We start from the raw sequence: 27986 nt of genomic DNA on the forward strand, positions 1-27986 counted from the left end.
AGTGGCGTAGCCAGAAATTGCATTTCGGCTTGGCCTAATAAAAACTGGGTAGCCAAATAATTGTAGTTGAAAGTAAGTTTATTTGTAAGTAGCACATTTGTAAGTTCAATGTGGAGAAGATACAGGCTGAGGAGAAAAAAAAAAGACCTTCTCTGTTCAAGTGAACGTCCTTGAATTGACAGCGGAAAAAAATAATCAGGACCCATCATCACCTGTTAGATGATTTAGAGCCACAAACATGGCGGAGTAGCTTCTGGATCATTTAATCTGCAGCAGCCTATCAAAGTCATTATTTCTGTTTCTGAACGCAATGTCACTCAGAAACAGCCCCTGCTTCATTGATCCAGATGCCCAGGACACACGTAATTTTAAACGAATGGAAATCTTCTGTTATTTTCTTTTCTTTTATTAAACACAATATTACAGTTAACAGTTTAAAAAAGCGGGAAATACAGTTTGCCGGTGGTTGTTACGCTGCGTCTTTACGCATGATCCTCAAGATGGCGGCGCAGGACTCTGCAGCAGCCAAAGCACTCCGGCTTATTTTCTTTGTTTTTGTCTTACTTGTGTTATTACCATTCCAAGCTCTAATACCATATAAGAGAGATGAGCTATTGGATCCCCGGAGCGCACAGACCGTACCAACCGTCCAAACTGCACTTTATTCATCCCGATCTGCAACGGACAACAGAGGCTCCACTCTACCCGCTCTGGAGGCCCAGCAATTGGGGCAAGCGAAGAATGAGATGGCAAGGCAGTCGGGCAGACCTGCTGACTTGGCTAAAGGTTAACCCATACAGACCAACACTTCCGAGCCTCACTCTGGCTAACGTACGATCCCTCGGCAACAAACTTGACGAGATCCCGTTAAGAATCGCTGCACGTAAGACGGACTGCTGTGTAGCGTTTTCACAGAATCCCAGTTAGATGGCAGTGTCCACGACGAAGTGGTGGGGCTGGAGGAGCGCACGTTGTTCAAGGCAGATCAGACAGTGACCGCTGAGGAGAAGGACTGGCCATCGATATTCACAACACCTGGTGCACAACGGCAAAGACCGTTGGAACCTTCTGCTCACCTGACCTGGAATACCTTGCAGTTAAGTGCAGACCATTTAAACTGGCTAGAGAGCTCAGCTCTATGATAACCATTGCAGTATACATCCAGCCGAAAGCTAATGCTAAGCTAGCTCTGGAGCAGCTTTACTGCTGTGTTACTGGCCAAATGAACAATTACCTAGATGCGGCTGAGATCGTTTTCGAGGACTTTAATAATGTTAATCTAAAGGCTGTGCTCCCCAAGTTTCATAAATTCATTAAGTTCCCGATCAGAGACAGTAATACATAAGGTTAAGTTTACTGTAACATCCCAGGAGCATACAAAGCTGCTGCAGCTCATCACTTCGGTTCATCAGATCACATCTCTGTGGAGCCAATTCCTGACTACAAGCCAATAATCTGCAGAACCAGACTAGTAACAAAAAACATTCAGGTTTGGACAGAAGAGGCCTGCTCAGCTCTACAGGACTGTTTTGGACACAGACTGCAATGACTTAGAAAGCTACACATCATCTGTGCTGTCCAATATCTACTTCTGCACTGATGCTGTCCTACCCACAAAGAAAGTGTGTGTTTTCTAACCAGAAACCACGGGTGGATAGTTCGGTGCGTGGATAGTTTGGTTTAAGAATGCAGCGTTCAGATCTGGAGACAGACTGGCCTACAGCAGGGCTAGAAGTGAACTTAAAAAAGGCATCCAGAAGGCCAACCAAAGGTACAAGCAGTGCATCGAGGACCACTTCAGCAGCAACAATTAATGTGACATGTTTAGAGGCATTAGAAACATCATGGACTACAATCGCAGCAATCCGAGGCTGAGCAATGACCCAGCTCTCCCTGACACTTTAAACAGCTTCTTTGCATGCTTCGGCTCTCTAAGCAGCAGGGAACCTGAACATCTTCGTCAGCCAGAGGAGCATCATCAGCCTCTCGTCCTACAGCTGCACCAAGTGACCTCTTCCTTGAAACCAACAAGGCTCCAGGTCCAGATATGGTGTCAGCCCGGACACTTAAATCATGTACTGACCAACTAGCGGGGGTCTTTCAACCTCTCTTCAACCTCTCCCTGCAGCTCTCCGCGGTTCCTCCCTGTCTGAAATCATTTGCCATCGTGCCTGTCCCCAAGAAACCAATCATCACCTGCCTCAGTCACTATCGTCCAATTGCTCTGACCCCCATCATCCTGAAGCGCTTCGAGAGGATCCTCCTAAAGTACATCAAGGATGCCATACCTGCTGGTCTGGACAGCCTGCAGTTTGCCTACTGGGAGAATCTATCCACAGGGACGCTGTCTCGTTGGCACTGCACTTAGCTTTGAGTCATCTGCAGCATCCCAACACCTATGTTAGGATGCTCTTCATGGACTTTAACTCAGCATTCAACACCGTGTTCTCAGACATGCTGGCTCTGAAGCTCCACAACATGGGATTATCCACACCTCTCAGCTCCTGGATCAGTGACTTCCTCACCAACAGGCCCCAGGTGGAGAGGATAGGGAAACGCACATCTGCTCCATTAATCCTTAACCCACCACAGGGTTGTGTCCTCGGCCCTGCTCTCTTCACCCTTTTCACCCAGGACTGTTCTGCTATATATCCCACAAACACAGTGGTGAAGTTTGCGGATGACACCACTGTGGTGGATCTCATCTCCAACAATGATGAGACCCACAACAGGGATGAAGTCAGCAAGCTCACACAGTGGTGTTCCAGGAACAACCTGATCCTGAATGCGAATAAGACCAAGGAGGTAATAATAGACTACAGGAGGTCTAAGCACTTTGCATTGTCTCTGTACTGAATTGTGCTATATAAATAAATTTGCTTTGCCTTGCCTAGGAGGACGGAACACACTCCTCTCTGCATAGAGAGGAAGGTGGTGGAGCGTGTGGACAGCATTAGATTCCTGGGCATCCACATCTCCTCTGACCTCTCATGGGCCATAAACACCTCCCACCTGGTGAAAAAGGCCCAACAACGGCTCTTCTTCCTCAGGAAACTGACAAGGACTGGACTTCCCAATTAACTGCTAAAGAACTTCTACAGAGCTACCATAGAGAGCGTTTTATGTCTCAGCATAACTGTGTGGTATGGGAGCTCCACAGTCCAGGAGAAGAAGACCTTAGCACGGGTGGTGAGAACAGTGCAGGGGATTGCCGTCTGCAGGATTTGGACTCAATTTATGCGGAACGAGTCCAAAGAAGGGTCAGACGCATCTCCACTGATCCCACCCACCCAGGCAATGAGCTGTTTGCCCATCACCCATCAGGTAAACACTTCAGAAGCATTAAATCCAAAACAAATTTCCAAGAGTTGTGAGGGCAATCGCCCCCTAATGGAAGACTGCAGAAACCGTTGTCATCACCTTTCACAGCAACAGGTTTGTTGTCAACCTCCACCCTGACCAGACATTATTTCCCATTTATTTGCACAGGTGTGTAAGTACACATGCCTAAGGCTCAGTTTTCTCCTAACAGATGTCTTATCTTTGTGCTTGAAGTGGACCCAGTGAGGCATGGACTCCTGCTTCGCCTTTAACCCACTAGCAATAGTCTTAAACATACAGGAAATAGCAATATGGGAAAACACACTTTTATGTTGTATCCCCAAATTCTATAAGTATAGCCGCAGCCTTTTAGACTCTGCACTTCACTGCTTCTCAATTTTCTACACAGCCTAGATGGCTATAGAAAAACAATAGACTGTTTGGGAACTGATTCTCCTTTCCCAGCATAATCTATGTTCAATGATACTAGGTTGAGGTGGTGAGGGGAGCGGAAACAATTCTTCTTTTCAGTTCTGCGCTGTGTATGAGGGATAAACATTGTGGGGAAAATGCATAAAAACAGACTGTAAAGCTCTCTTTTTAAAGAGGAATGAGGGGTCTGTGCTGAAGCTCCCAATGTTACAAGACCCTAAAAATGCCCCTTAAAAGTACACACCGACATTTACATCTGACTAAATTGAGTACGTGCCCCTGAATTCAAGCGCAAGGCGACATAGCAGCCCCACAGCACACCTACCTCAAAAAATAATCCGGTGCTCTTCTGTTTATCTGTGCCGCCTAAGAGCAATGTCCCGTTTGGCATACATCATGACAATATCCAACACCACCTTCACATACTTACAGTTTCTTAACAAATGTAATGTTTCAAATATCTCCTTGCATTTGGCTTATTACAGTCCCGTGGCTCTTAGGAGAATGACGTTCTCTGTGCTGCTGGTTTACTGAAAACTAAAACATGAAGCTAGCTGTTTTCATGTTTGGGACAAGCATAAATTAAATTCTGTTCTGATTAATATTACTTTATGATGATTTTTATGATGACTATACGTGACATCCCTAATATATCCTTATATATATATATATATATATATATATATATATATATATATATATATATATATATATATATATATATTTTTTTTTTTTTTTTATTTCCCCCCCCCCCCAAAGGAAAGCCACTTCATTGGGTGGGCTCTGATACAAAGTGGGATGGGTCGACACATATCTACGCCCCTGCTTGAAGGGTTAATAAATCACCTTCATCCTATATTAGACTCCAGAATTCTTACCCCTGCACTCCGGTCCACAAAATAAACCTCAAAATTTGACAGGTAATGAAAGAGAGCAAAGGAAAACCTGGGCCAATAACGTATAATTAGTAGGGCTATTAGAACGTACAAGCCAAAAATAGCTAATTACGTTGTTTAAACATATATACACAACAAAAGAGCCAAACCTTCAACTATCATAGTAAGTAGGTTGTAAATTACATGGATGGCAAATACTCACAAGCATAATCTTCAAAATTGAATGCCTTTTCATTTTTTGTGAAGAAAACTTGGAATGTTGAACTTCAAACGTTTAAGGTGCTATGCACCACTTCTGATGGATGGACTGAAAAACCAGGATAACTGCTATGGTTGATTTGGGAGCATTTAGGAACTTTCTAGAGTAAAAAACTATAGATTATTTCCTGCCAGTCCATAGAGATTAGAAAGCTAACTAAGATCAGTGGACACAGTTCATTGATTTTCTGCTTTAGTGACTGAGTTGCCAGTGATGAAGTGACAGCTGGGATCAACAGATGCACCACTGCAACGGCTTATTGTATCTTAAAAGAATCTCTTCTTCCATTGCAGGTGTGCTCACTCATCAGTCAAACAGTAAGCTCCAACTTCACATTTAAATACTATTAAATATAAAGCTTTGATCAATTATATCTGGCTTGGTGGGTACTAATCTCATTTTTTGTCACAAACCTAAAAACATCAATTTCTGCTTTACTCAAACTACAAACTAATTTTCTGTGGCAGTTTTCTGCTCGCATTCTGTAAGTAAACAAGTAGGCTATAGCTTTATTCAGCAATCTGGTCCAAAATATCCAGTGAGGTAAACAAAATGATACTAACGCTTGATGTCGCTAAAAATGTAGGAGCCAATGAAGGAGAACAGCAGCACTGAGATCGGCAGGGCACAGTCCGACAGCACTTCTCTCACTTTGGCATGCAGGAACGGACTGAGAGACAGAGACAGAGAGAGAAAGGAAAGTGGAGTGAGCAAGGAGAGACAAATAATGGTGGAATACAATTACTATGGACAAGACAAGGACAATGGCTGCAATCCTGACACTGCTTAAGTACCTTACTCTGCCTCTTGCTTACACAATTGAATATAGCTTTGAGGTTGATTTGATTACGGAGAGCAATCAGTAGTAGAATATTAATGCTTATTAAATCACAGACTGGTACTAAAGCTTCAACAGAAAGGTGAGCTTTGCAAGTTCTGTCTGGAAAGTTCCTGTAAGCTATAACACTCTTGGCAAGGCCCTGCTCTGCAGTATTCATCCGAGCAGGCAGTGCTCCCACCTAAACATGATTTAAAGTTCTTCCGTCATTAATCTTTCAAGTGCCCCAGCACATTAATGCTGAATGTACCTTCTTTTGAATTGGTAGAGGGTATAGCCCATCCATAACGTCCCGAGCATCAGCAGGAGGCAAAGGACAGGCCTTTCTCGAGAGCACTGAATGAAAGATTCAGGCAGAGCATTGAGCGCCGACCCGACCATCACCTCAGTCCTGTTTCCCCCCTGCAGGTCTCCACCCTGAGGAAACTCTATGCTCCTGTTATCCGGAGCTGTTGAATGGTAGTACCTCTGAAAGACTGAAATGAAATTCACAGTGATCAAGTGGACATGGACTAGATACTTTTCAGAATGTTAAAACAAAGTTCTTAAACACTTTTTTGAAAGCTGTTTTTTTCCTGCAAAGGTATTTTGTCCCCTTGAACCTTTTCACATTTTGTTATACAACAACAAGCTCCGATGCATTTCATTGTGATATTATGTGACCGACCAACACTCGCAAGACTTTTGTTGTATGGTTGTATCAGCTTTCAATGTATTTAAACCTAAAAACTGTGCAAAATACTCAAACACTGTTAGATTTGACGGAGAACATATGTGAACAGCCATGTTCCTGTCCTGTTATACATTCCTGACAGGGTTTAGGTCTTGACTTTGACGCTGCCATTTTAACACAAGAAGATTCTCTCCGCTACAGCTCTGGCTGTATGTTAAGGGTCTTTGTCCTACTGGACGCTGAAGCCCTACCCCAATCTCAAGTCGTTTACAGTATGTAACATAATTTTTAGCTCTATCTTTATATCTACTCAAACTTAGTTTCTTGATGCAGTTGAATTAAAGAATCCCAACAGTATTATCCTGCAGCGGGCATTAGTCGTGAGTTAAGGGTTATGTGTAGGGTTAGTTTTTGTCACCTAGAGATTTACATTTAGTTTTATTTTGTTGGCGCACCCATATATATATATATATATATATATATATATATATATATATATATAAGGAGCACCCTCTTATATATATGGCTGCTGTGCCCCCTACGTGGACTCAAATTACAAACAATTTTTATGCCATTATTTCAATGAGGGCTTTCTTCTTCTGTTGTGTAAAATCCCAATAAAGCATACTGGACTTGGTGGTTTCAAAGTTCCAACATTTTAGTTTAAGTTTACAGTGAATGAATACTTTTTAAGGCAACAGACCTCCGGGGGTATAAAGAAAACTAAGCAGACTAGAGCTTGAATGTACAATATGAGAGCTTGCAGTGCATTCTGGAAATGTAACTACTATACTGGCGATCTCCACAACAGTACAAAGTCACATTCTAAATAAATGACAGACTAACATAATCAATTTTTAAATTGAAACTTAAATATTTATAGTAAAGCCGGACGAGCTGGAGTAAAAGCCTAAGTGATACGATTATTCTGCAAGCTGGGTCAGAAAAATGGACAGCAGCTTAAAAGTATAGTGTACTTTAGAAGGCATTTAACACAAATTATTATTTATTAATTTATTTTATGCTTTTTTTGACTGTGAATTAGATATGAATAGCTAATGAAGATAAACTCTTTTGTACTGAAAAAAATAAAGTAATAAACAATAGATTGGTAAAGATCCGTCTGCAGATGGCTGTAAAGGAAGAACAATATAAGCAGAAAAAAGATTGGACAGGTTTTAGTTGAGATGACTAATCGATGAGCTGGAGAGATCTTGCTAGTCAACGAAAGATTCTTCAGGCAATGACAGCTATAATTAACAAGCAGCTTGAGCAAATGACAACATTAAAACGACACCACTAATACACCATATAGGAGTTTATTGCAGTTATTTCCAAATGACTCCATTGGTAAAAAGCTTCTGTCTACTTGAAACTGAAATCGGAGATTTGCTTGTGATGAAACTCACTGCAGAGAGGAGTATGGGGTCTTAATTATCACAGTGGAAATATGGAAGCAGAAGCAGCATTAAAAGCAGTCTCAGACTGCAGTGTTGTAGAAAAGACAGAAAAAAGGCTGGTTAAACTTACTTTTGACTGTTCCTTTAACAGCATCGACTACAAATGCAATGGAAATGAACAGGGCAATGACCTCTTCTGTTGATCTGGAAAACACATTGTAAATTGTTGTTTGACTACAAATTATATTTTGAAACATGGTCAAAGATTGAAGAAAAAACAAATGTGTATTTAGATCACAACAATAAATAAAAGCGTAAAGTAATAAAATAAATCAGATTTTAATGAGTTTTTTATGACGTATTGTGTCGGATAATTGTTTTTAATCACAATAGCCTTGGATAAACCCATTGCCATTTACCCTTTCTTTGATTTCATACATGTAAACAAACCACGTTGTATGTGCAAATTACCAGTTATCTGGGTCATCACAACAGCAAACGGGCTGAAATCGGAGCGAACTGGACTTTAGCTCAGTTTTACTGAAAAGGTTATTATCTGCAACCCATGTTGTACTTATGATCTTACAACATGACATTTTATTTTTGTTGTATTAATTAAGTTCAAAAGTATTTTTACGAATTTTTAAGAAACATGCTTAAATATAATTCAATTCAGTTCTATATATTTATTTTTTCTCCCTGGTGTCCATATTGAGGAGCTGGTTGCCTACATGTGCCAGAGCACTTTTGCTCTACAAAAGAGAATTCCCACACAAGCTCGCCTGCATAAAGTCTGCCCAGCAGTGGAGGAGAACCCACCCAGAGCCCCAACTCAATGAGTAGGCATCAAGCGATCCTCACCACTACACAGTGCCAGAGTAGACCCCAAGGTTCCCACAGCCCTGTCCCTGAACCCTCCTACACCATCCAACAGCTGGCTGCTCCAGTCCGGTCTGTTCCCGTTCCCGTCCCCACTCCCACCGATTGTAGATCTGAAAACTTTCCATCGGACCCTTTTCACATTTATTAAAGGTTCCCTAGTTCTGGCTTGTTGACTAACTAAAATGTGATAAATTAAGATGCCTGATCTTACAATAATAATTAAATAACCCTCCTGCTAGTTGATACTATTATGCATTCTAGTCAGATGATCACATTTCCTCAAAGTAGACTATCAGTAGAATGAAGAAAATTAGCTTTAAATCACCAGGTGTCAAAACAGGAACAAAACATTTCCTTTAGGATGAATTGAAATATTTTTTGTAAGGCCAATACAAAACATCAGATGATACATTTATTGTGGGTTACCAAAGGGAAATTAAATAAGAAATGACCAAAGCTGTGATAGTACCATATGGCAGAGGAGCAACATAACCAGTAATGTTGAAGGTTTTTTATTTTTTTAGTTACAAACAAGACTTATGGGTTATTCTTACTCTAGTTTACTGTGTGCACACATTTAGTGGAAATCTCCAACAGGTCTTTGAATTTGTAAAATTAAATTTTTGGCAACAAAACAAACTAAAAGAAAAACTAGCAGGGACGAGCTGACTCGTTGTTGGCTTTGAATATGAATGGACGGCTTTTGTGAACAACGGGTTCTGGGGAATACCTGTTAGATACAGCGGGAAGTGGCGATCTCAAACTTCTTATGTTAAAGCATTTTCTGATGTGAAAACCATGTGAGCTGCCGCCAAAGGAGAACGTGACAAGCTATTCCATAAATAGGGTTTTATGAAAATGGTGACAATAAACTGAGATCAGTAGGAACACAAATTGTTTAAGTGATACCTTTTAAAAAGCTTCATCAGAAGACTGACATTGAAGATCCCTCCCAAGATGAGAAAGAGGCAATTCCACAAACCAATGCAGGCATAGAAAGCTGGGAAATCCAAGTTGTAGTCGTCACAGATTCCTCGGATCACTGCAGCCCGGAAGACAAAAACAAGAAAAAAAAAATCAGCAATGTGAGGTAGTTATGCCTCGCAAAAGTATTTGTACTTCTTGAACTTTTCTACATTTTTATTTTCCGACCATAAACCTCAATGTATTCTATCGTGGTTTGTGTAATTGGCTGGCACAAAGTACTACATGATTGTAAAGTGGAAGGAAAACTGTGGTAATATATGAACAGGCTTTGATCTAAAACATTATGTTTCAGTTCTGGCTGTATGTTTAAGGTTGTTGTAATGCTAGATGAGGAGGTTGCTCTCCAGTCTGAAGCCTTTTGAAGCCTCCAACAGGTTTTCTTCCAGAGTTACCCAGCATTTGCCAGCATCTGTCTTCTACTCAACCCTACCACATCTCTGTCAATTCTCTGAAGAGAGAATACTGAGTGCGTTCAGTGTCATTTTACAGAGTTAGTTTTCTTCCACACAAAGCATGTAGGGGAAAAAGATGGAGCGGACCTCCAATAGTTGTTCTCTCAAGAGATTATCCTACCTGAGCAGTGGATCTAAGCAGCTCTTCCAGATTCAACATGGCCTCTTGAAGACTTTTTTTACTAATGTTCTACTTGCCCAGCCTGTCAATTTCGGTGGCCAGCCATGTCTTGGTTGGTTTGCAGTTCCTACCCTTCTTTCAGATGATGCACTGAACAGTGCTCCGTAAGAGGTTCAAAAGCTTGGGATATTGTTTCATAATTAAACCTTGACTGAAGCGTCTCCACAGCTTCATCCCTGAACTGTCTGCTATGTTTTTGTTCTTCATAATGCTGTTTGTTCACTAATGTTCTCTAATAATCCTCTGATGCCTTCACAGAACAGCTGCATTCATACTCAATTTACTCATTAGCTGATTTCTCAAGGCAATTAAAAAAGGGGCTAAGTAGAAATGCTCATCACATATTTTAAAATTTACATACTCGAAATTTTGAAAGATTTCCTTCCATTTTACAATTATCCTCTACTTAGTTCGGTCTGTCAAATAAAATCTTAATAAAAATACATTCAAGCTTGTGGTTTTCGTGACAAAATGTGGAAAACATGGTATGCATAATATCTTTACAAGGAACTGTAAATTACATTTTGATAGCAACAAGCAGATTAGTGCCAGAGGAGTGTGTGAATTCAGAACACTAAAACAGAGTTAAAAAATTATTTAATCTGTTAAGAGTTATTTCACTTCAGCCGGACATATCTGAATGAGAAGGACCACGGACGATCACAAAGATTTTTTCAAGAGTCATAAATGAGAAAGTACTTTATTTCAAAAGGTCTCTGATCTTTTATTGATTTTAAACACATATCCGCAAAGCGAAACATTGCATTTCAATCTACCTTAAAAAAGAAAAAAAAAACATAATTAGTTTGTTAAAAACCATAATAATTTAGTTGTTATCTTGAGTTACAACTTTACAAACAAGCCTTTGTTCTCTTCAGAAAGCTGCTGGAAATAAACTACAATTATCCCCATGAGAATGTTCCCTGCACGGTTCCAACCCATTTACTTCAAAGATCATCTCACCACAAACCCGGCAAAGGGCTTTGGTATTAAAACTACATCTTGGCATCAAAGTCGCTGCTTTTCTTCATCTCTGCTCTCTTTTGGAGTTTCCACCATTCAAGTTCATTTTCAGCCCTACGAACAAAACAATGCTGTTGGGCAGAAACCATCCAACTATTTATGTGCTGTGTTTCTCTGAGCTGAATAAAAGATTTACTTGTTCCGTTATGCAGTTAGCAAATCAACAGACCTGTAGGCACCTGAAACCAGAGGTTACATAACATCAGCAACAAAAAAATACACATTTTCTGGTCCATCTGCTCCTCTTTACAATGCTTTTGCATTGACACACAAAGGGTAACATTACTATAGAATAGTTTTTCTCAGTAAATATATTTCCAATACTTTTATTAAATGGTATGTTTGGATTACTTGGGTAATCTATATATAGAGAACACAGATACAAATCAAATTATTCCACAAATGAAATAAAAATTGTCAACATTGGAATGACATATGGACTTCAAGTCATGGAAGTATTAAAAACTTGTTGAAAACGGTTTGCAAAAGAGAAAGAAGGCCAAGAAATCAGATTAATAGCATAGAATAAAATGTATTGTCATTGTTTCACCCAATGAAAAAACGTTTAGCAGCTCTCGTTTGGTAGTGTGACTATCACACACATACAGTTATATTCAATAAATTAGAATATGGGTTCCAATGAAGCTCCTTAGTTTGATGTAATATCCTAATCTTAAATGTCATGTTTCATTATATGCAAGCGAAAAGTAAAACAAAAAATGTCAATATTAACAGAAGTAAGGGCATTACTTATCTGTCTGTAAGTAATCTATATCATATCAGAAATATTTTAATAGTTCATTAATTGGGTTACTGAAACAATTTGACTTTTTGATAATATTCTAATTCATTGAATAAGATTATATACAAAGAAAATAATACACATAGTAACACAAGACAAAGATTAGCAGCAATCAGAATATTTACAACATACTACCCATAAGTGATATGGGTTATTGATTGGCCCGCTCTGGAATAAAAGAGATTTTCGAGTCTGTTGGATTTGCCTTTTAAACTATGGCGGATGCTTGGTTTTCTTACATTTTTGATGTAATCTTCTTTGCACCCTGCCCACTCTCCAAGATTGTTATTCAAATTTTCTGCTGTCTGTGAGAGAAAAGTACTTTGTGCCTGAGACAAGCTGAGTGAAAGAAGGAAAACCTACCACTGATAAAGATGGCGAGGGGAGCAGTGGTGAGAGGAATAACTAAAGGAGAGCCAGCGAACAATGAGTAGACGACTCCACCAATGCTCTGGCCAATGATAGTCTTCCGAACATCTGTGCAGAGAAGACACACGCACACAACAGAAGAACAGGTTCTGATCAATATGCATGAATGCCTGTAAGGTTCTTTTGCAGAGCTGAGCAGAAGCAGAAATAACCTTGTAATTCACTTTCCACTTGGGGAATGTTATTAGGCAATTATCTTTTATTTTTACCCACAAAATAACTTCAGATACTTGCTACAATGTTCTTCCCGCTATGGTAAACAACTCTGAAAAAAAAAACAACGCAATAAAACAATCCCTTTTTAAGACAATGAGTTATGCATGCTTTAGGTTTTTATCTGGTGCAGTTTTCAAACAACGCACTACTGAAACATTTACACTAGCAGTCAAAAGTTTGGACTCCCCATTGTCATTCAATGGCTTTTCCTTATTTTTATGACTTTCTACACTGCAGATACCTAGTGAATACATCAAAGCTATGACTCAAAAGTATATAGAATTATGAATCAAAGACAAAATTTTGAAATTACTTAGTCTTTTGTAAATACCCTCCACCCCCTGTTTTGATTACTGCTTTGGTCACTCTGGGGCTTTTCTCAGTGAGCTTCATGAGGCTAGTCACTTGAAATGCTTTTCCAACTGGAGTTTCCAGAGGTAGTCATAAAAATATAAACCATTAAATGAAAAGATGAGTTAAAACTTTTGACTAGTTGTGTAAGTTAACAAATAGCAAATGTTGAACGAAGAAAGAACCTACAACTCATTTGCAAGTTATGATTCTTCATACAAAATCTTCTGTTTTTGCTGTTGCGAGACATATTTCACTGTTAATGCCTCACTAGTGAAGTTATAAACCATGTGGTAAAATGGTTTAGGGTTAAAGGCATGATTTGAATCACAACTACATTTGATAGGAAAATAAAGCAAAAATAACAAAACAAGAACTAAAGTCTGAAATGTATGGTATAAAACTATGCTACTGCTCAAAGATGAAACTACCCAGTTGTGATTTTTTGATGTGGGAAATATGACTAACCACCCAGGGCTCCAAAATCTGGGGGCACCACCAGCACTTGGAAAAAAGTTAACTGTCAAAAGAAGCAGAGCTGATTTAATCTACTATCAGTATTGGACCTGTTATTAGAGTTCATTCTGGGATACAAAATAGACTGAGGCCAACAATCCATGTAAGAATCCATGGCATCGCACCGTGTTTGGTGGACATTAAAGCTATTGTCCAAAAACAATTTTAGGCAGCCACACTAAAAAAATAAATAGCATTTATCTATCATACATGTTTTAGATTATTTTACAACACCAGCAAAAAACAACAAAATGTTATCTGTATTGTGTAAAGTGTACCCACCGTAAAAAAATAAATGTTAAAATTTGCATGGAAATTTGCATTTAGTACTGGTAAGATGTCAGTATAAGTCCCTATGTACACCATGTCGGACAAATTAAGCTGAAGTTGGTATCTGAGTTGTAGTGCTAAATTAAACTGTTACTTCAGAGTTGCTGCTCTTTTCCTTACTGACCTTGACATGCCTAACCTTTACTCTATATGTCAAAATAAGAAAGCTTACCAGACTTTTTTACCATTAAAATTTCCTTGGATTATTTAAAAGGCACGGGAAAGATAATTTATTATTATTTCCCGTTACTTAGAATATATTACGTGCTAAACTGTTTATATATTACATTATATTTTTGCCTACACTATTTGTCACATGGGCACTTCTGCAATAACCAGCAACTCATGCAACTCCTCTAATAAAATTAAAAAAATACAACTTTAGGAACTTTACTTTCTCCACCCATGTTTGAAAAAAACGCATGAGTGTCTACATCCTGACTGCATGCTCATACCGATTTCGCCACGGGTGCTCTCATCATTGAGGGAGCCGAAAGCAATTGCAGGGAGGAGGATGGCAATGTAGAGGAAGATGGCTGTGGTCATGTACTTCAGCAGGGTTTTATTACTTCCAACTATACCTGAAGGGAGACAAACACAAACACATGAGTCATATGCATCTCATAATGAAGCGGAGGAGGCTCTGCACTTTAATTTAAAAACGACAAAAACATTAGCAGAATTCATCGTTTAGTTTCCCTGCAATAAGGAACCAGTGTGTGCGCGCTACACTATTGTACTGTGGCTTACACAACGAACTGCCCCTTTGAAAACAGGAGTAATTTGTTTTGGTTTTGTGTAATCCATCAAGAACATCTAAGCAGAGAATTAAATATTTCAATTGGGCTTGAATGTGATCAGTGATTCCTGTGACCTTCACAAGACAATGGACATTTGATGAAACTCACATCAGAAAGATTTTGCTGAGGCTCGATAAGTACATGCATTTAGAGAATATGAAAAGACACAGGACTGACTTGCTACACATTTAGCATGTGTGTATGTGACCTGGACCAGAACTGTTTTCACACACTGTGGATAACGAGTCCGAGTTGATGACTCAATACAAGTACCAGCCTTCAGCGACTGCATCAGTAATGTATAGGGAAATGCTTGTGGTTGATGACCTGGGATATTACAATAATGTTGAACACAAGGAAATATGTGGGAGCTGGGAGACTTTAGAGACATTTTTACAAGATACAAAACCCTGGAAGTAACATAGTGATAAAAAAAAAAGATGTGCCTGAAAACGTACTTGTTTAATTTTCAGATTTTCACTTAAAAATTATCTGGTGTCTCATTTATAGACTGCATATGCACAAAAATTTTGTGCATGTCACTTTCAAAGGCAGTGATATAAAAAGAAAAACTTGACGCCAACTCAGACCCATGCGTATGGAGACAGGGGAAACTGGTGATGCAGATGGTAAAGTGGTGAATTGCAGCCACGCTGCATCATGATTCCCCTCAGACCCCTTGTGCTGGTGAGCCTCAACTATACAGAAGGACCTTTCAGATTAATAGAAAAGGCCTTAAACCAGCTCAAATCTTAAATCAAAATCGCACAACATTTCATCGAAGGTTTTCTAACATTTTGCAGAACAAAGCAATTTAGGTCATCATGAGCATAGGCAAACTTTTAGTATAGATTTCATAAGTGAGACCCTAGGTCTTTATAAGGTTTGAAAATTACATAAATCCAACATCAAGAGTAAAACCACATATCACAGATTTCACCCTATTGCTTTTATTATTTAAAGATATTACTAAAATCCACAAGTTTGTAAAAACATAACCCCCCCCCCCCCCAAGAGATGTAGATATGCAAACCCCATGTTAAAAATAGTTTTTGTGCTTTCTCTTTTCCATGACTGTATGTGAGGTAAAGGGTGAAAGATAAATGAGGAGCTGCCAGCGGCACCCCCGGTGGGGCATAACAACACAAATGATTCACTTTCTCTACAAGTGCAGGTCCAGCTTACCATCTGTGAAGTCAGAAGGGTAGAAAGGCAGTCTGCGGCGCAAGTCCTCATAAATCCCTCTGCCGGCTTTGAAGAAATCTTTACACTGTGGAGAGAAAGGAAAAAAGGTTAGATTATCCTCAAGGACACATCTCTCACTAAGGAAAAGCCGTGACTGTGCCATCTAATGTAAAAACAATGATACAAAAATCAGAATCAGCTTCAACCCGACAAGTTGGGTCTTGAAACAAGGAATTTGACTTTGGTTTTGGTTTACTTTTAATGAAGACAGTTTAGTACAAATTCACAAAAAAATAATATTTCTTGTAAATATTTGTACATCCCCTGTTTCTAGAAAAAGGAAGAGATAGTTGGATTGTTTCAAATATGTTACAGTGCCTTGAAAATGTTTTAATATCTCTGAACGTTTTCACACTTTGTCATGTAATGACGACTAACACAATAGCATTTTCATTAGAGCTGTATTTGGTAGACAAAAACAAAAATTAATAATTATTAAGTGGAAGAAAAATTATACAAGGTTTTTACCATTGTTTGCAAATGAAAATCTGAAAATGCGGAATGTGTTTGTGTTGCGCTTGTTTTACACCGATACCCCTACAGTGCATCCAAATACCTTTAGAAGTGACCTAATTAGTAAATCAAATCTGTGTGTGTGTAACTTATTCTCACTTTATACACAACCGTTACGTCAACGCCCAAGAGAATTGTTACATTAATGAACAAAAAGCATAATGAAGAATAGGGAACACAGTATACAGGTCAGAAATAAAGCTGTGAAGACGTTTAAAGCAGGGCTAAGATAGAAAACGTTATCCCAAGTGTGGAAAATTTTACAAACCACTGTTAAAATCCCAAAATAAGAAGTCTTTGATACTACTGCAAACCTACTCTGCAATGGCTGTTTACCCTAAAAGAAAGGCAGGGCAAGGAGCGCATTAATCACAGAAGTGGCCCATGGTAACTCTGGAGGAGCTGCAGAGATCCACAGCTCGGATAGAAGCATCTCTTGACACGACAATTATTATGAACAGTGGAAGGGATAAAGCTCAAAGGAAGCCATGGGAAAACATGTTTACAGCTTGCCACAGGCCATGCAGGGAACACAGAGAACATGGTATGAAGATCATGTACAGATTTGATGAGACCAAAGGTAAATTTGTGGCCTATATGCAAAGAAAACTGAAGCCACATCCTCTTAAAAACATGATAACCTAGATAAAATATGGTGGGTGCAGAAGGATGCCGTGGGGATGTTGTTTTTCAACAAGACATGCAATTGTGGTCAGAGTTGATGGGAAAATGTAAATAGCTAAATAGAGGACAGCCTTGGAAGAAAGCCTGTTAAAGGCAGCGAAAGACTTAAGGCTTGGGTAGATGTACTACAACTATGCACTAGTAGAGTTACCCCTCATTCACACACACTCCATCATCCAAGTGTTCTCCGTTCTGTCAAAAATAGAAGTCATTCTAGTCAATAGGGTATTTTCCAATGGCTCTTTGGTGCTACGGCACGACAGACAGCCCTCCTCTTTTGCTGCCAGAAATACGGATCGAGTCTATTTGCGACGGATGACAGAACAAAACCTGTCAATTTCTCAAAACCAGATGAGCCAGACAAGAAAGTCAGACACAGGAAAAATAAAAGCAGATCTGGTATTATTTCAAAATAAAGAAGGGAGGGGGGAGGGGTGGGGTGGGGCTGTCTGCATGCATGAACGGGTCCTACACACATCCAGTTTGGATTTCTCCGCAGCACCTTTTGCAATGAGAGGACAGAGTGGACAACGAAAACAGTCAGTGTGAATCTGGCCACACAACAATGATCCATTAAAACCAGGAGTGTTTCTCCATTTCTGTTAAGACATCTACATGACAACGTTTTAATTTTTATTTCCAAGGTCATAACATCAGTAGAAATGCCAAAAACAGTGTAATATCCCTGCCGTGTCACTAGTTGGGTGGTACTTTCTTTAAAACTCAACATGGTGCACATTTGCACAAACAATCGCTGTTTAAAAAGGCGTCACCACTAAAACTGTCAGATTGGCTGGGACTCAAACGTTTCTGTGGACGGACAACGGGGGCGAAACCGTTGCTTTAGGTTACCTTGAATTATAAAGCTATCACTTTCTTTTTTAAACTGGTTGGCATTTGTTCTGCTGGACACAGTCATTTCTATTGAGTGCAGTCATACTGCACCTCTGCCAGGGCTTCCCCATAACCACGCAGATTCCAATTTTCCTGTGTACACGACAACGGATGTTTTTGAATTTTTCTACTCTGGAAGCAGTTTTTTAATTGTGTCGCCAGAAAACATGAGCCACTGTGCTGCACACAAACAGTAAAAAAATGCAGCAAGATTTTTGTGTTTTAACCAGAAAACATTGTTGTGTGCACACGGCTTTAGTCTTTCACATAAAATCACAACATAATACACTGAGGTTTGTAGATGCAACTAGACAAAATGTGAAAAATATTCAGTGTATGAACGTCAGAGGAAATGTTTATAGAAATATGTTTTTCTGTTATTTTACATCTAAAAATCCATTTATGCTTTATATGTTAGCTTCCTTAAAGCATTTTCTATTTGCATTAGAGTTGATATTACTTCAGAGATAGCACTGATCTTTAGACAACATTGTTCCACCATCGTAGTAAATCTTTTAATGGCATTGCTTAGCTCAGCAGAAATAGCACAATATCTATAGGACATGTACTGTTAGAAAAAATTAAAGAAACTTTAAAATGTTTTCAAAGGGCAGTAAAAAAAAACATCAAACACAGTTATAAAATGTCTCACAAGAAGCGCCCCAGGGGATATGTTTTTTTCCAGTTCATTAGAGGAATAAGCCTGAGAAATGACCAATTAACAGCACCTCAGATTAGAGCCTTTAGGTATTTGACATATAATAACATGAACATGAGTCTACATGGTAAAAAGAGTACAGAGGGAGACTAAGAAGAAAACTAAAAACCTCCCAGTTAATATCTCTTTTTCAGAGAAAGTGATGGTAAGCAGAGAGTATCTACATAATGATGAACAGCATAAAGCATTAACAAGACAGTGAGTTAGAGGTGTGCATTAGTTCGTATGGGTTTGTGTGTGAGCTTGTTGGACTACATGTGTGTACTCGGGGATCAGGAGTTTGGCTTTTCTGAAATGGCGTCTCCTATGTTATCAGCATACTTGGCAGAATCAAACAGAACCATGAAATGAAACACATTTTGTTGGACATCAACTCATACCGTTTAAGTATGGGGGTTATTGTTTATCCTGATGTATCAGATGCAATGGAAGTGTTCGGAAAAGAAGATTATAATAGATTTGCCATGATGCCACACCATCTTGCTCAGTAAGGGTTTTCCCAACACCTAATGATCTGGAAATGAAAGTTCAACGTCTCTTAAATTAGTGCGCCCAAGTGATCAAACAACCATTAACCAGTGTTTTTTCTAGAAACGGTGCTCTGTGCGTGTGTGTGTGTGTGTGTGTGTGTGTGGGGGGGGGGGGGGGGGGGCATTAGTCAAGTTTATTTATATAGCACATTTCAACAGCAAGCCGGTTGAAAATGTTTTACATCATGAAAACATAAAACCATCATAAACACATTGAAACAATCACTGGTTGTGAGACCAGTAAGAAACACTAAATTGTATCAGGTGAAAACAGCAATACACATCAAATAATCTGGTCAATGTTTCTGTTATTATGGGTCGAAAGCAACTCTAAACAGGTCGGTTTTCAGTCGTGATTTAAACAAACTCAGTGTTTCGGCTGTTTTGCAGTTTTGTGCAAGTTTGTTTCAGATTTGTGGAGCATAGGATTGTGTTGTGTCAGGATCCCCAGGGGTCTGATTAGTTAGTGTTAGGTTACTAGGGATCCTGTAGTTATTGGTCTTGTGTTCTCATTTTAATATTGATTATTTGCCTGGTTCCTGTCGTTAGTCAGTTTCTGTTCATTATGATTTAAGTGTTTCTGTGTCATGCTTATTTTCCTGCCTGTTTTCATTTTAGCTAATGGGTTTATTCTGTTCATTCACCATGTTAGGTTCTGCTCTCCTCCTGTCCCTGTCAGATTATTGCGCTCACTCCCCTTCTGCATAATTATCTCTACACTTTTCACCTAGGTTTATTGCTCCACATTCTCCCCCTTCTGTCTACTCCCTTATTTATTAAGTCCTTTCAGTCACCCTCATCATCAGGTCCTCTGTTATGCTACACCTGTTCTGGTCTCCATCCTGTCGTGTTCCTGGTTCTTGGCACCCCTCCAATATAACGACAGGGGAAACAGTGGAAACTGAATTATTTAGAAAGTAGTTTCCGACACTTGTTGCTGCTTCAGGCATACAGCATGCTGGGGTGAGTGACTCTATAAATTAATACCAAACTAAAAACAAAAACAATAATACAGTAGGACATTGAATTTAGGTTTACTGGTCTTTCTTTATTCCGAAAGATAGAAAAGAAGAAAAAAAACAAAAATTCTTATCCACTACATGTTAAGTTGAAGGTTGTGGTTTAATTGTGCATTTAATAGTTAACCAAAAATCAAAATGGAATAATAAGAAGGTAGTAAGTCCACTGAAGTCAAAATCTAAAATCAGTTATGGCTGCTATGCGTTTAAATAGTAGTGCTAACTCCAGTGGGAAAAATTGTCTTTACATTTCTGACCAGCTGTATAACATTAAATCTACCAGGCACATTGCTGTGTTATCTTTGTTTGTGAATATGCTCCTTTTGTATTTGAATACAAAAAATGCCAATAAATACATCCTTATTAGTTAGTATTGCCAAAACTATTTAGCTTGTCATTGTGACAAGACATGACACGGGTACTGCCTGCACTCATAAAGACAATGACTTGAGGGGCACCTGTGCTGTCAAAATCTGTTAGGGTTGTGTTGGGTGATGATCACAGTGAGCAATGCCAAAGAAGAAAGAGCCTTCCTGAGGATAACAACTAAAAGAATCAATCTTTTTTTCTCTGTTACATATCCACCGGTTATCCACTGTTCATCCAGTAGATATGTAAAAAAAAAAACAACAACAAAAAAAAACTCCTATATATACTCCAACCTGCTCAGACAATTGGCAGACACTGTCAATTAATTAGACCATAGAAGACCAAGATGCGTTAATGCTACTTTAACAATCTTTCAGTTTAATTCCAAAAATTAACTGCACTTCTCAGTTGTCTCCAACAGCCACAACTTCTCAGACAAGTAGGTCTCTCACATTTTCTGTGAGGAAAAATACTTTTCCTGAGGAAGAACGCCTGTTTTAAAACTATTTCATCACACAATGCATCTAGTATTGTTAGAAATGGAACAATGCCTCAATTATGCAGAGCATTTTGCAAGTTTTGGGTGGCTGGGGAGGGTGTTGAAGCAAATAATCTTTATTCCTTTATTTTTAATTGGGTTAGGGTGAGTTATTCTTTTCTTTGCAACTTAAGACAAATTGTAAGAACACTCAGGGCCAGAGGCTGCATCTAACTCTGGATGTTCTTACATTTTGTGCTCTAAATACAGACAATAACATATTTTGATTAAAACTGCCTATTTGATGACTCAGCTAAGAAACTGGAGACTCAAAATAAGGGTCTCTTAAGGATCATTCAAGTCATTCACTTGAGTCATCTGCATTAATGAGGCAGCCCTCTAAAGTTCTGTAATCCTAAACAAGGTAAGCGAAGCAGCGTGGTTACATCCAAGCGTAGGTTTACCAAAGATCTCTGTCCTCAGAATGATAAAGGATGACAAAGCGATGACAGCAGCAGTGCAGGATTGAGGATTTAGTGAATTCTTAGCGTGGTCAGAAGAGAATTAGTGAGACGACAGCCACGTTATTTAACAGGAGAGTGCTTCTTAAAAATATGAGCGACCGGGGTTACACCAGACATGGAGCAAATGTGAAGTCCTGATAGAGCTTATTAAGCAAATTATCCAATTAGCCAGTGTTTAATTTCCCTGTTAAACATGACTTTAGAAAGTTAAGTAAGCAGGGTGAGGAATTGTGAGAGCAGGATGATCATTCCTGACTCATTTGTCATCGTAAAAAATTTGGATGGCATTTTTTCAGAACAAAGCAATTTAGCTCAGCGTAAACATCATAAAAACAAACAGCATGAGCAGTTTGCTTCTCTTTGTGTTTGCTAGTTTTATAAGGCCACACATACTTGATCAACAAGGACTATTTAACCATTAAATTCCAATACATCATGGAATAATTTATTTATAGTGTGTGTGTGCGTGTGTGTGTGTGTGTGTGTGTGTGTGTGTGTGTGTGTGTGTGTGTGTGTGTGTGTGTGTACTTGCAGCTAAGTGAGAATTTTTTTGTTTGTTAATTTTACAAGTGCCATTTTTGGTCCTCACTTTTTCCTGTTTAGGTTAGGTATATACTGGTAAAGGTTAGGTTTAAGTTTGTGGGTTAGGCCACAGAAAGGGTTCACTTTGTATTTAAAACAAGGATGTGTGCGTGCGTGCGTGTGTGCGTGGGGGGCTGATCACCAGCTTGAGGCTCATGTTTGAAAAACTAAAATTCTCAGAGAGGAATTGCTGTCCACCTGGTTACCATTCACTCTGAACGGTCAATAGAGTGAGGCAATGAAAAGGAAAAACCTTAAATCACAGCAACGATTTGGCATTTTTTCTTTAAGTATGTTGTGGGTGGTCTAAAATAAAGAACTGAGAAAGCAATCTCTGTCTGCAGTCTTACTTTTTAACAGTTTGCTGTTGATTGTACCTGCTCCAACTGCCATGTCTCAAATTTCCTCTACCCTCCTTCCCTACATTTATTTATTTCCAAATATCTGTGCCAATCACTTTCACTGAGTGGCACAGAGTCCTTCAAGCCCAGGGATAAATACCTAAATCCTAAGCTTTAAAACAAAAGAAAAAAACGGGGAAAATGTCTGGGAGCTACAGCCTGTCAAGGTAACATTAGGAGGTGATGTTGGTCCGTGGAATTGAATAAAGCCCCTCTGGTGTGTGTGTGTGCGTGCGTGTGTGTGTGTGCGTGCGTGCATGCATTTTTGCAGCTAAAGGGTGGAGTGGATTCTGACAGGACTGAGATGTAAGGTCATTTACCCACTGAGGAGGCCTGACGGAAGTTGATGCTGATTGATTAGGAGCAGAGAAAAGACGAATGAGTAAAGCCAGCTGAGCGAGCAGGACAGGGTGACAGGTGGTATGTGAGGATGAGGTGTTGGAAGAGATTTAAGAAAAGTTACAACAACAGTGGCTCGCAAACAAACTTTTTCAATCCAATCACATTGTAACCAGAAACCTTTGTGTATTTTACTGGGATTTATATTTGTGAAGTAAAAGGTAAGGGTTACATGCTTTGTAAAAATTTCTGCCCAACTAATACAAATGTAAAAATTATGGCATCCATATAAATGCAGCCTCCTTTACTCCAATACCCTTAAATGAAACCTTGAGCTTCCAGTGGTCTTCAGAAGTCACCTCTATTTACTAATTAGGTGACTTCTGAAGAACACTGGTTGCACTGGCATTCAGTGTGTGTAATTTAATTTGAGTATGAATCCAGCTGTTCTGTGAAATCCTTTGTTGGAGAACATTACTGAACCAACATTCCAAAAAAGTTAAAAAACAAAACAACTGGACTTTGAAGAAAAAGTCCAGTTGTTTTGTATTTTAACATTTTTGGAATGACCATGACCTGGATGACTGAGAATCTTCACCAGCATACCGAACAAACAGCATCACAAAGTTAAAAGGGACACGGGAAACGGGTCAGGGATCAAATTCTGGAGTCGTTTAAAGTAGGTTACAAAAAAAAAAAAAAACACATCAAGGTTTGAGATCTCACAGAGCACTGTTCAATCCATCATCTGAAAATGGAAAAAGTATGGCAAACCTACCAAGACATGACTGTCCACCTAAAACTGACAGAGCGGGCAGGGACAGCATTAATCAAAGGAGCAGCGAATAGGCAGGTGGTGATGCTAAAGGAGCTGTAGAGACCCAGAACTCATGTGAGTATCTGTTGACAGGACAACTATTACCGGTGGACTTTACAAATCTGGCCTTTATGTAAGAGTGTCAAGTCACAGTGAAAATTAAACTATCTGCTTCTTGGCACGGCCAACACAAGGAAGAATGTGTTCTGAACAAATGAGACAAAAATGTAACCGTTTGGCCTGCAAGCAAAGATGTGTGTCTGAAAAACTAACACCAATCACCCTGAAAACAGATCCTCAAGATGAATTATTACAGTGGCTGTCAGGGGGACCCAAATGCAGACATAGCGGAGAGAGATTAAACAGTAAAATGATAAGATAAAGTAAAGCAAGCAGAAACTTACAAAACATTTGTCCAAGTTAAAAAAAAACAGTGTCCAAAGTCCAAAAACATGAAAAGCAGAGCCAGAAAGTGAAAAAAAATCTAAATCCAACAACATGGAGAAACAATAGACCAAACAAACCTGAAGGGAAAGATACATCAGTGACAGCTTGTCAATAGGGGGCGCTAGGGGGCTGTCCTCAACAAGATTACAGGAAAAAGTGCAGACACGGTAAACTTAAACTACGAAGTAAAAAGCAATGATCACATTTGTGCTTTCATTAAATGTGACAGCATTTTAGATTTTCCTGCATTCCCATTTCCTTTTGGGTTTATTTGTCAAAGGGCACCTGACGGATGAGTGTGAATTTGTGTTTTAACCTTTTGGCTTCCATGTGACTTCAGACCCTCCTCAGGGTTATGCTCTCTGCACCTGTAGCCAATCATTATTCATCTTAAGACATGATTACATGCCAATCAATGTCACAGCCCTGGCAGCTAAGCTGTGCCGGCGTAAAAGTCAATTACACACGTGAAAGCAAATGGAAGTCAGACTACAACTCTGACAAGACAGGAGAGAACGACGCAGCAAATACAAACCGTCATTTATTTCCAAAATAATTTCACAAGTGAAAACAACTGAATGATAACACAAAAAACAGAGACAGAGAGAATCTGGTGAACAGGACAAAAAGAAACTCAGAAACAAAATTGACTGAAAACAGGACGTAAAGAGAAGACAGAACAGAAAGAGCCAAACTAACCAAAATAAGCCAGGAAACAATCCCAGTATCTGAATATTAAAACTGAAGATGCATCAGAAACCGCAGTAAATAACAGAATAACTATAAAAGTCCATCACAGCATGAGAGTGCCGGTATCACGCTGTAGGAATAGTTTTCTTTAGCAGGTATGAAACAAGCTGGTCAGAGTTGATGGGTAGATGGATGAAGCTAAATACAGGGCAATGATCTGTTACATGCCTTGAAAAATTGATGTTTTCAGATGTTCTCTGTGGCAATCTGACTTTGAGCTTGCAAAAGGAAAAGTCAGTCTCTAGATGCAAACCGCTGGTAGAGACACAACCCAAAGACCTGCACTGAAAGCACTGACTCAGGGGGGCTGAGTACAAATACACGCCACCATTTTCACATTTTAATTTGTAAAAACCAAACAAACTTCCTCACTTACGCTTCACAATTCTGCTCGTCTTTGATTCGTTGTATCACACAAAATCCTAGTAAAACACGTTGAGGGCTGTGGTCGTTATGTGATAAAATGTCAAAGAGTTCAGCGTGTATAAACGAAGAAAGATAGATGTAAGATGTAAGTTGTTGAAGTTGTAGCTGGAAAATGATAAACTTCATAACTTCAAACATAACCTTTTAGCTGCAGGACACAGTTAGAACAAGATGTTAGAGCTACGGTGCTATTTAGGATAACTTATAGTATATATTTCATCCATCCATCCATTTTCTGACACATCTATCCCTTGTGGGGTTGCAAGGGGTGCTGGTGCCTATCTCCAGCTGTCAATGAGAGGGGGGTACACCCTGGACAAGTCAGTATATCTTACATCTATTTCAGAATCCCTTTACAATCCAAAGGAATCCAACTAGTTTTTTTTTTTATAACTACATGATAATACAAATGGTAATTATTTCCTACCTTGAGAGGTTTATGACTGCGGGGAACCGTCTCCTTCTTTCCCAGAGCAATGGGCTGCTGGTTGGCTGCTGTCAGCTGGTGCCTCTGGAACACCAGCGCCTCCTTGAACTCCTCCTGCGTCTTTGTCTCCAACAGCTTCTGTCTGAAGGAGATGTCAGAGAACAGGGTGCCAAATGTCCTGCCCAGCTCCATCGCTGTCTTGGTGCTTTTCTACGAAAGGACAAACATTAGATTACGTTACACAGGCTGTCATGAAGTCGCATTAAATGTTTAAAAAGGCTGCTTCCTGGAAATGAAAATGAATGATTTTTGTTAAAAATATGGCACAGAACTGTTTTCACTGACATGACTGCTGAATCAGCATTTGTCAAGACTGTTTCAATTTGATTTTAATGGTCAGGTTTTATCTTCCTGAACTTGTAAATACATGCAGGCTCAATCAAATATCATCTGGGATCTCAGAATATATCTTTTACACACTTACATTGATACTATTTTACAGTGCTCTGTAAAATAGTACATTTTTTATCATAACACATTGGATTTTGTTTCATGTTTTTTTTCAATTGGCAAAATAACACGATTTCTTGGAAACTTGGTTAACTGATATACATGAGCCAAAAGCCATTACCTGGCTTATTTATGAAAAAACTGATTAAAAGCTAAAACATAAAAACTACATATTTTTACCTAATTCTTTACGTAGTTAAGAAATTAAAATGAATATAAAAGCCACATGATTTAAAGATTATTCTGTCATGTAGTTTGTCTCATTTGTTTTCCCGTTTCTATGCAGACCACATATATTTTCCTCAATGCCTGTAAACCCTGGAAATCTATCATGAAATCATGATGGGTCTGCAATCACACACACTGTTAATATTTAAAAGGCAGGCTGGTGGAGGTAGTAGTCTTCAAATATAAAAAATGATATTCTGTGTGGCAGAAATGTCTGAATGTCACGTTTTTATAGGAGATTTAGAGAAAGAGTGGTGTCAGGGTCCGAGTTGACGCAAGAATAGCCATGTTCTGTTTTTCCGCACAGCTGCAAACAGAAAAACTAAACCCTCAACTTTTGAAGTGCTGCCATCAAATTATCATTTGAGGAGTAAGAACATGAAAAAAGGGATTCTAATGGCTTCCCACTTTGTAATGAGCTTGAATACTGTTAAACCGTGATACATGTAAGGTTGCCTTTAGCTAAGTTGCTTTAGGTTCTTAGGACCTTTTCTTACATTTTGTTTTCACATGTCATGGTTTTGTATTCATTTTGTTTTACTGACAACGTCGCTGTTCTTTCTCTAGACAGCCATTCGTTGACGACAACATCAGCCATTTCATTTCTTTCCTCTTGTCTCATGGCTGATAGATGCCCCTTCCAAGCTTTGGGTTACCTGGAGCCTACTTCTCTCTGTCAATCCTTTAAACTGGCCTCTGACCAGGAAGGCTTTAGGTGTTCCAAGCTTGGTACCCGTTTCACACAAGAAGGAACATTGGTGGCCATAATTTCCTGTGTAAATAATCATTGACCTCTGTGTAAATGCAATGACAACTTAAATATTAATCAAATAACAATAATGATGGTGTTTATTTTTTTTTTTTTTTTAGTTTGTAGTTGTCTCCAACTAATCAGGTTAGCCAATCATAGCTGAGTATAGTGACTGCAGACAATCTTAAAGAAAGCTACAATATAAGCTTGTTCTGCAGCCACAGCTATTCCTTTATCCATTCTGGAGGATAATGGGTCATGGGAGACTAAGAGAGGACTTGAGCAGCATCAACAGAAAATCAGAGACCATTTGTGCCCACATTTGTGCAGTGACCTGACTCTATCACAACTTGATGTGTGTACCATGTTCCACACTGACAGTATACCAATGATGAATGGAAGACTCTGCATCAGTGATGTCTCATGCTCAGATGAGTCAAGGTGGACAGACGGCATTTGCCAGATGTCGACTTCTGTTTGATATTGGAGTTTTGATCCGTTATTTTTGCCATAGCATTAAGGATGTCTTTCTTAAAACTGTTGTAA

General features: G+C 39.1%; 1 protein-coding gene across 4 annotated transcripts in view; it reads right to left on the bottom strand.

The window, feature by feature from the left end:
• The window catches only part of slc4a11 (solute carrier family 4 member 11), a 209165-nt gene that overhangs the window by 17731 nt on the left and 163448 nt on the right, over positions 1-27986 (bottom strand). For all 4 annotated transcript variants that reach the window (XM_036150608.1, XM_036150610.1, XM_036150611.1 and 1 more), the window contains 8 exons: positions 25952-26161; positions 15974-16058; positions 14444-14569; positions 12510-12623; positions 9611-9743; positions 7950-8023; positions 5997-6222; positions 5472-5578 (listed from right to left, as the gene is read on the bottom strand). In XM_036150608.1, the coding sequence (XP_036006501.1) occupies positions 5472-5578; positions 5997-6222; positions 7950-8023; positions 9611-9743; positions 12510-12623; positions 14444-14569; positions 15974-16058; positions 25952-26161 (1075 nt within the window). The remainder of the gene's footprint in view (positions 1-5471; positions 5579-5996; positions 6223-7949; positions 8024-9610; positions 9744-12509; positions 12624-14443; positions 14570-15973; positions 16059-25951; positions 26162-27986) is intronic.

The sequence above is a fragment of the Fundulus heteroclitus genome, chromosome 19 (genome assembly GCF_011125445.2).
Source record: "Fundulus heteroclitus isolate FHET01 chromosome 19, MU-UCD_Fhet_4.1, whole genome shotgun sequence".
Classification (NCBI taxonomy): Eukaryota; Metazoa; Chordata; class Actinopteri; order Cyprinodontiformes; family Fundulidae; genus Fundulus; species Fundulus heteroclitus.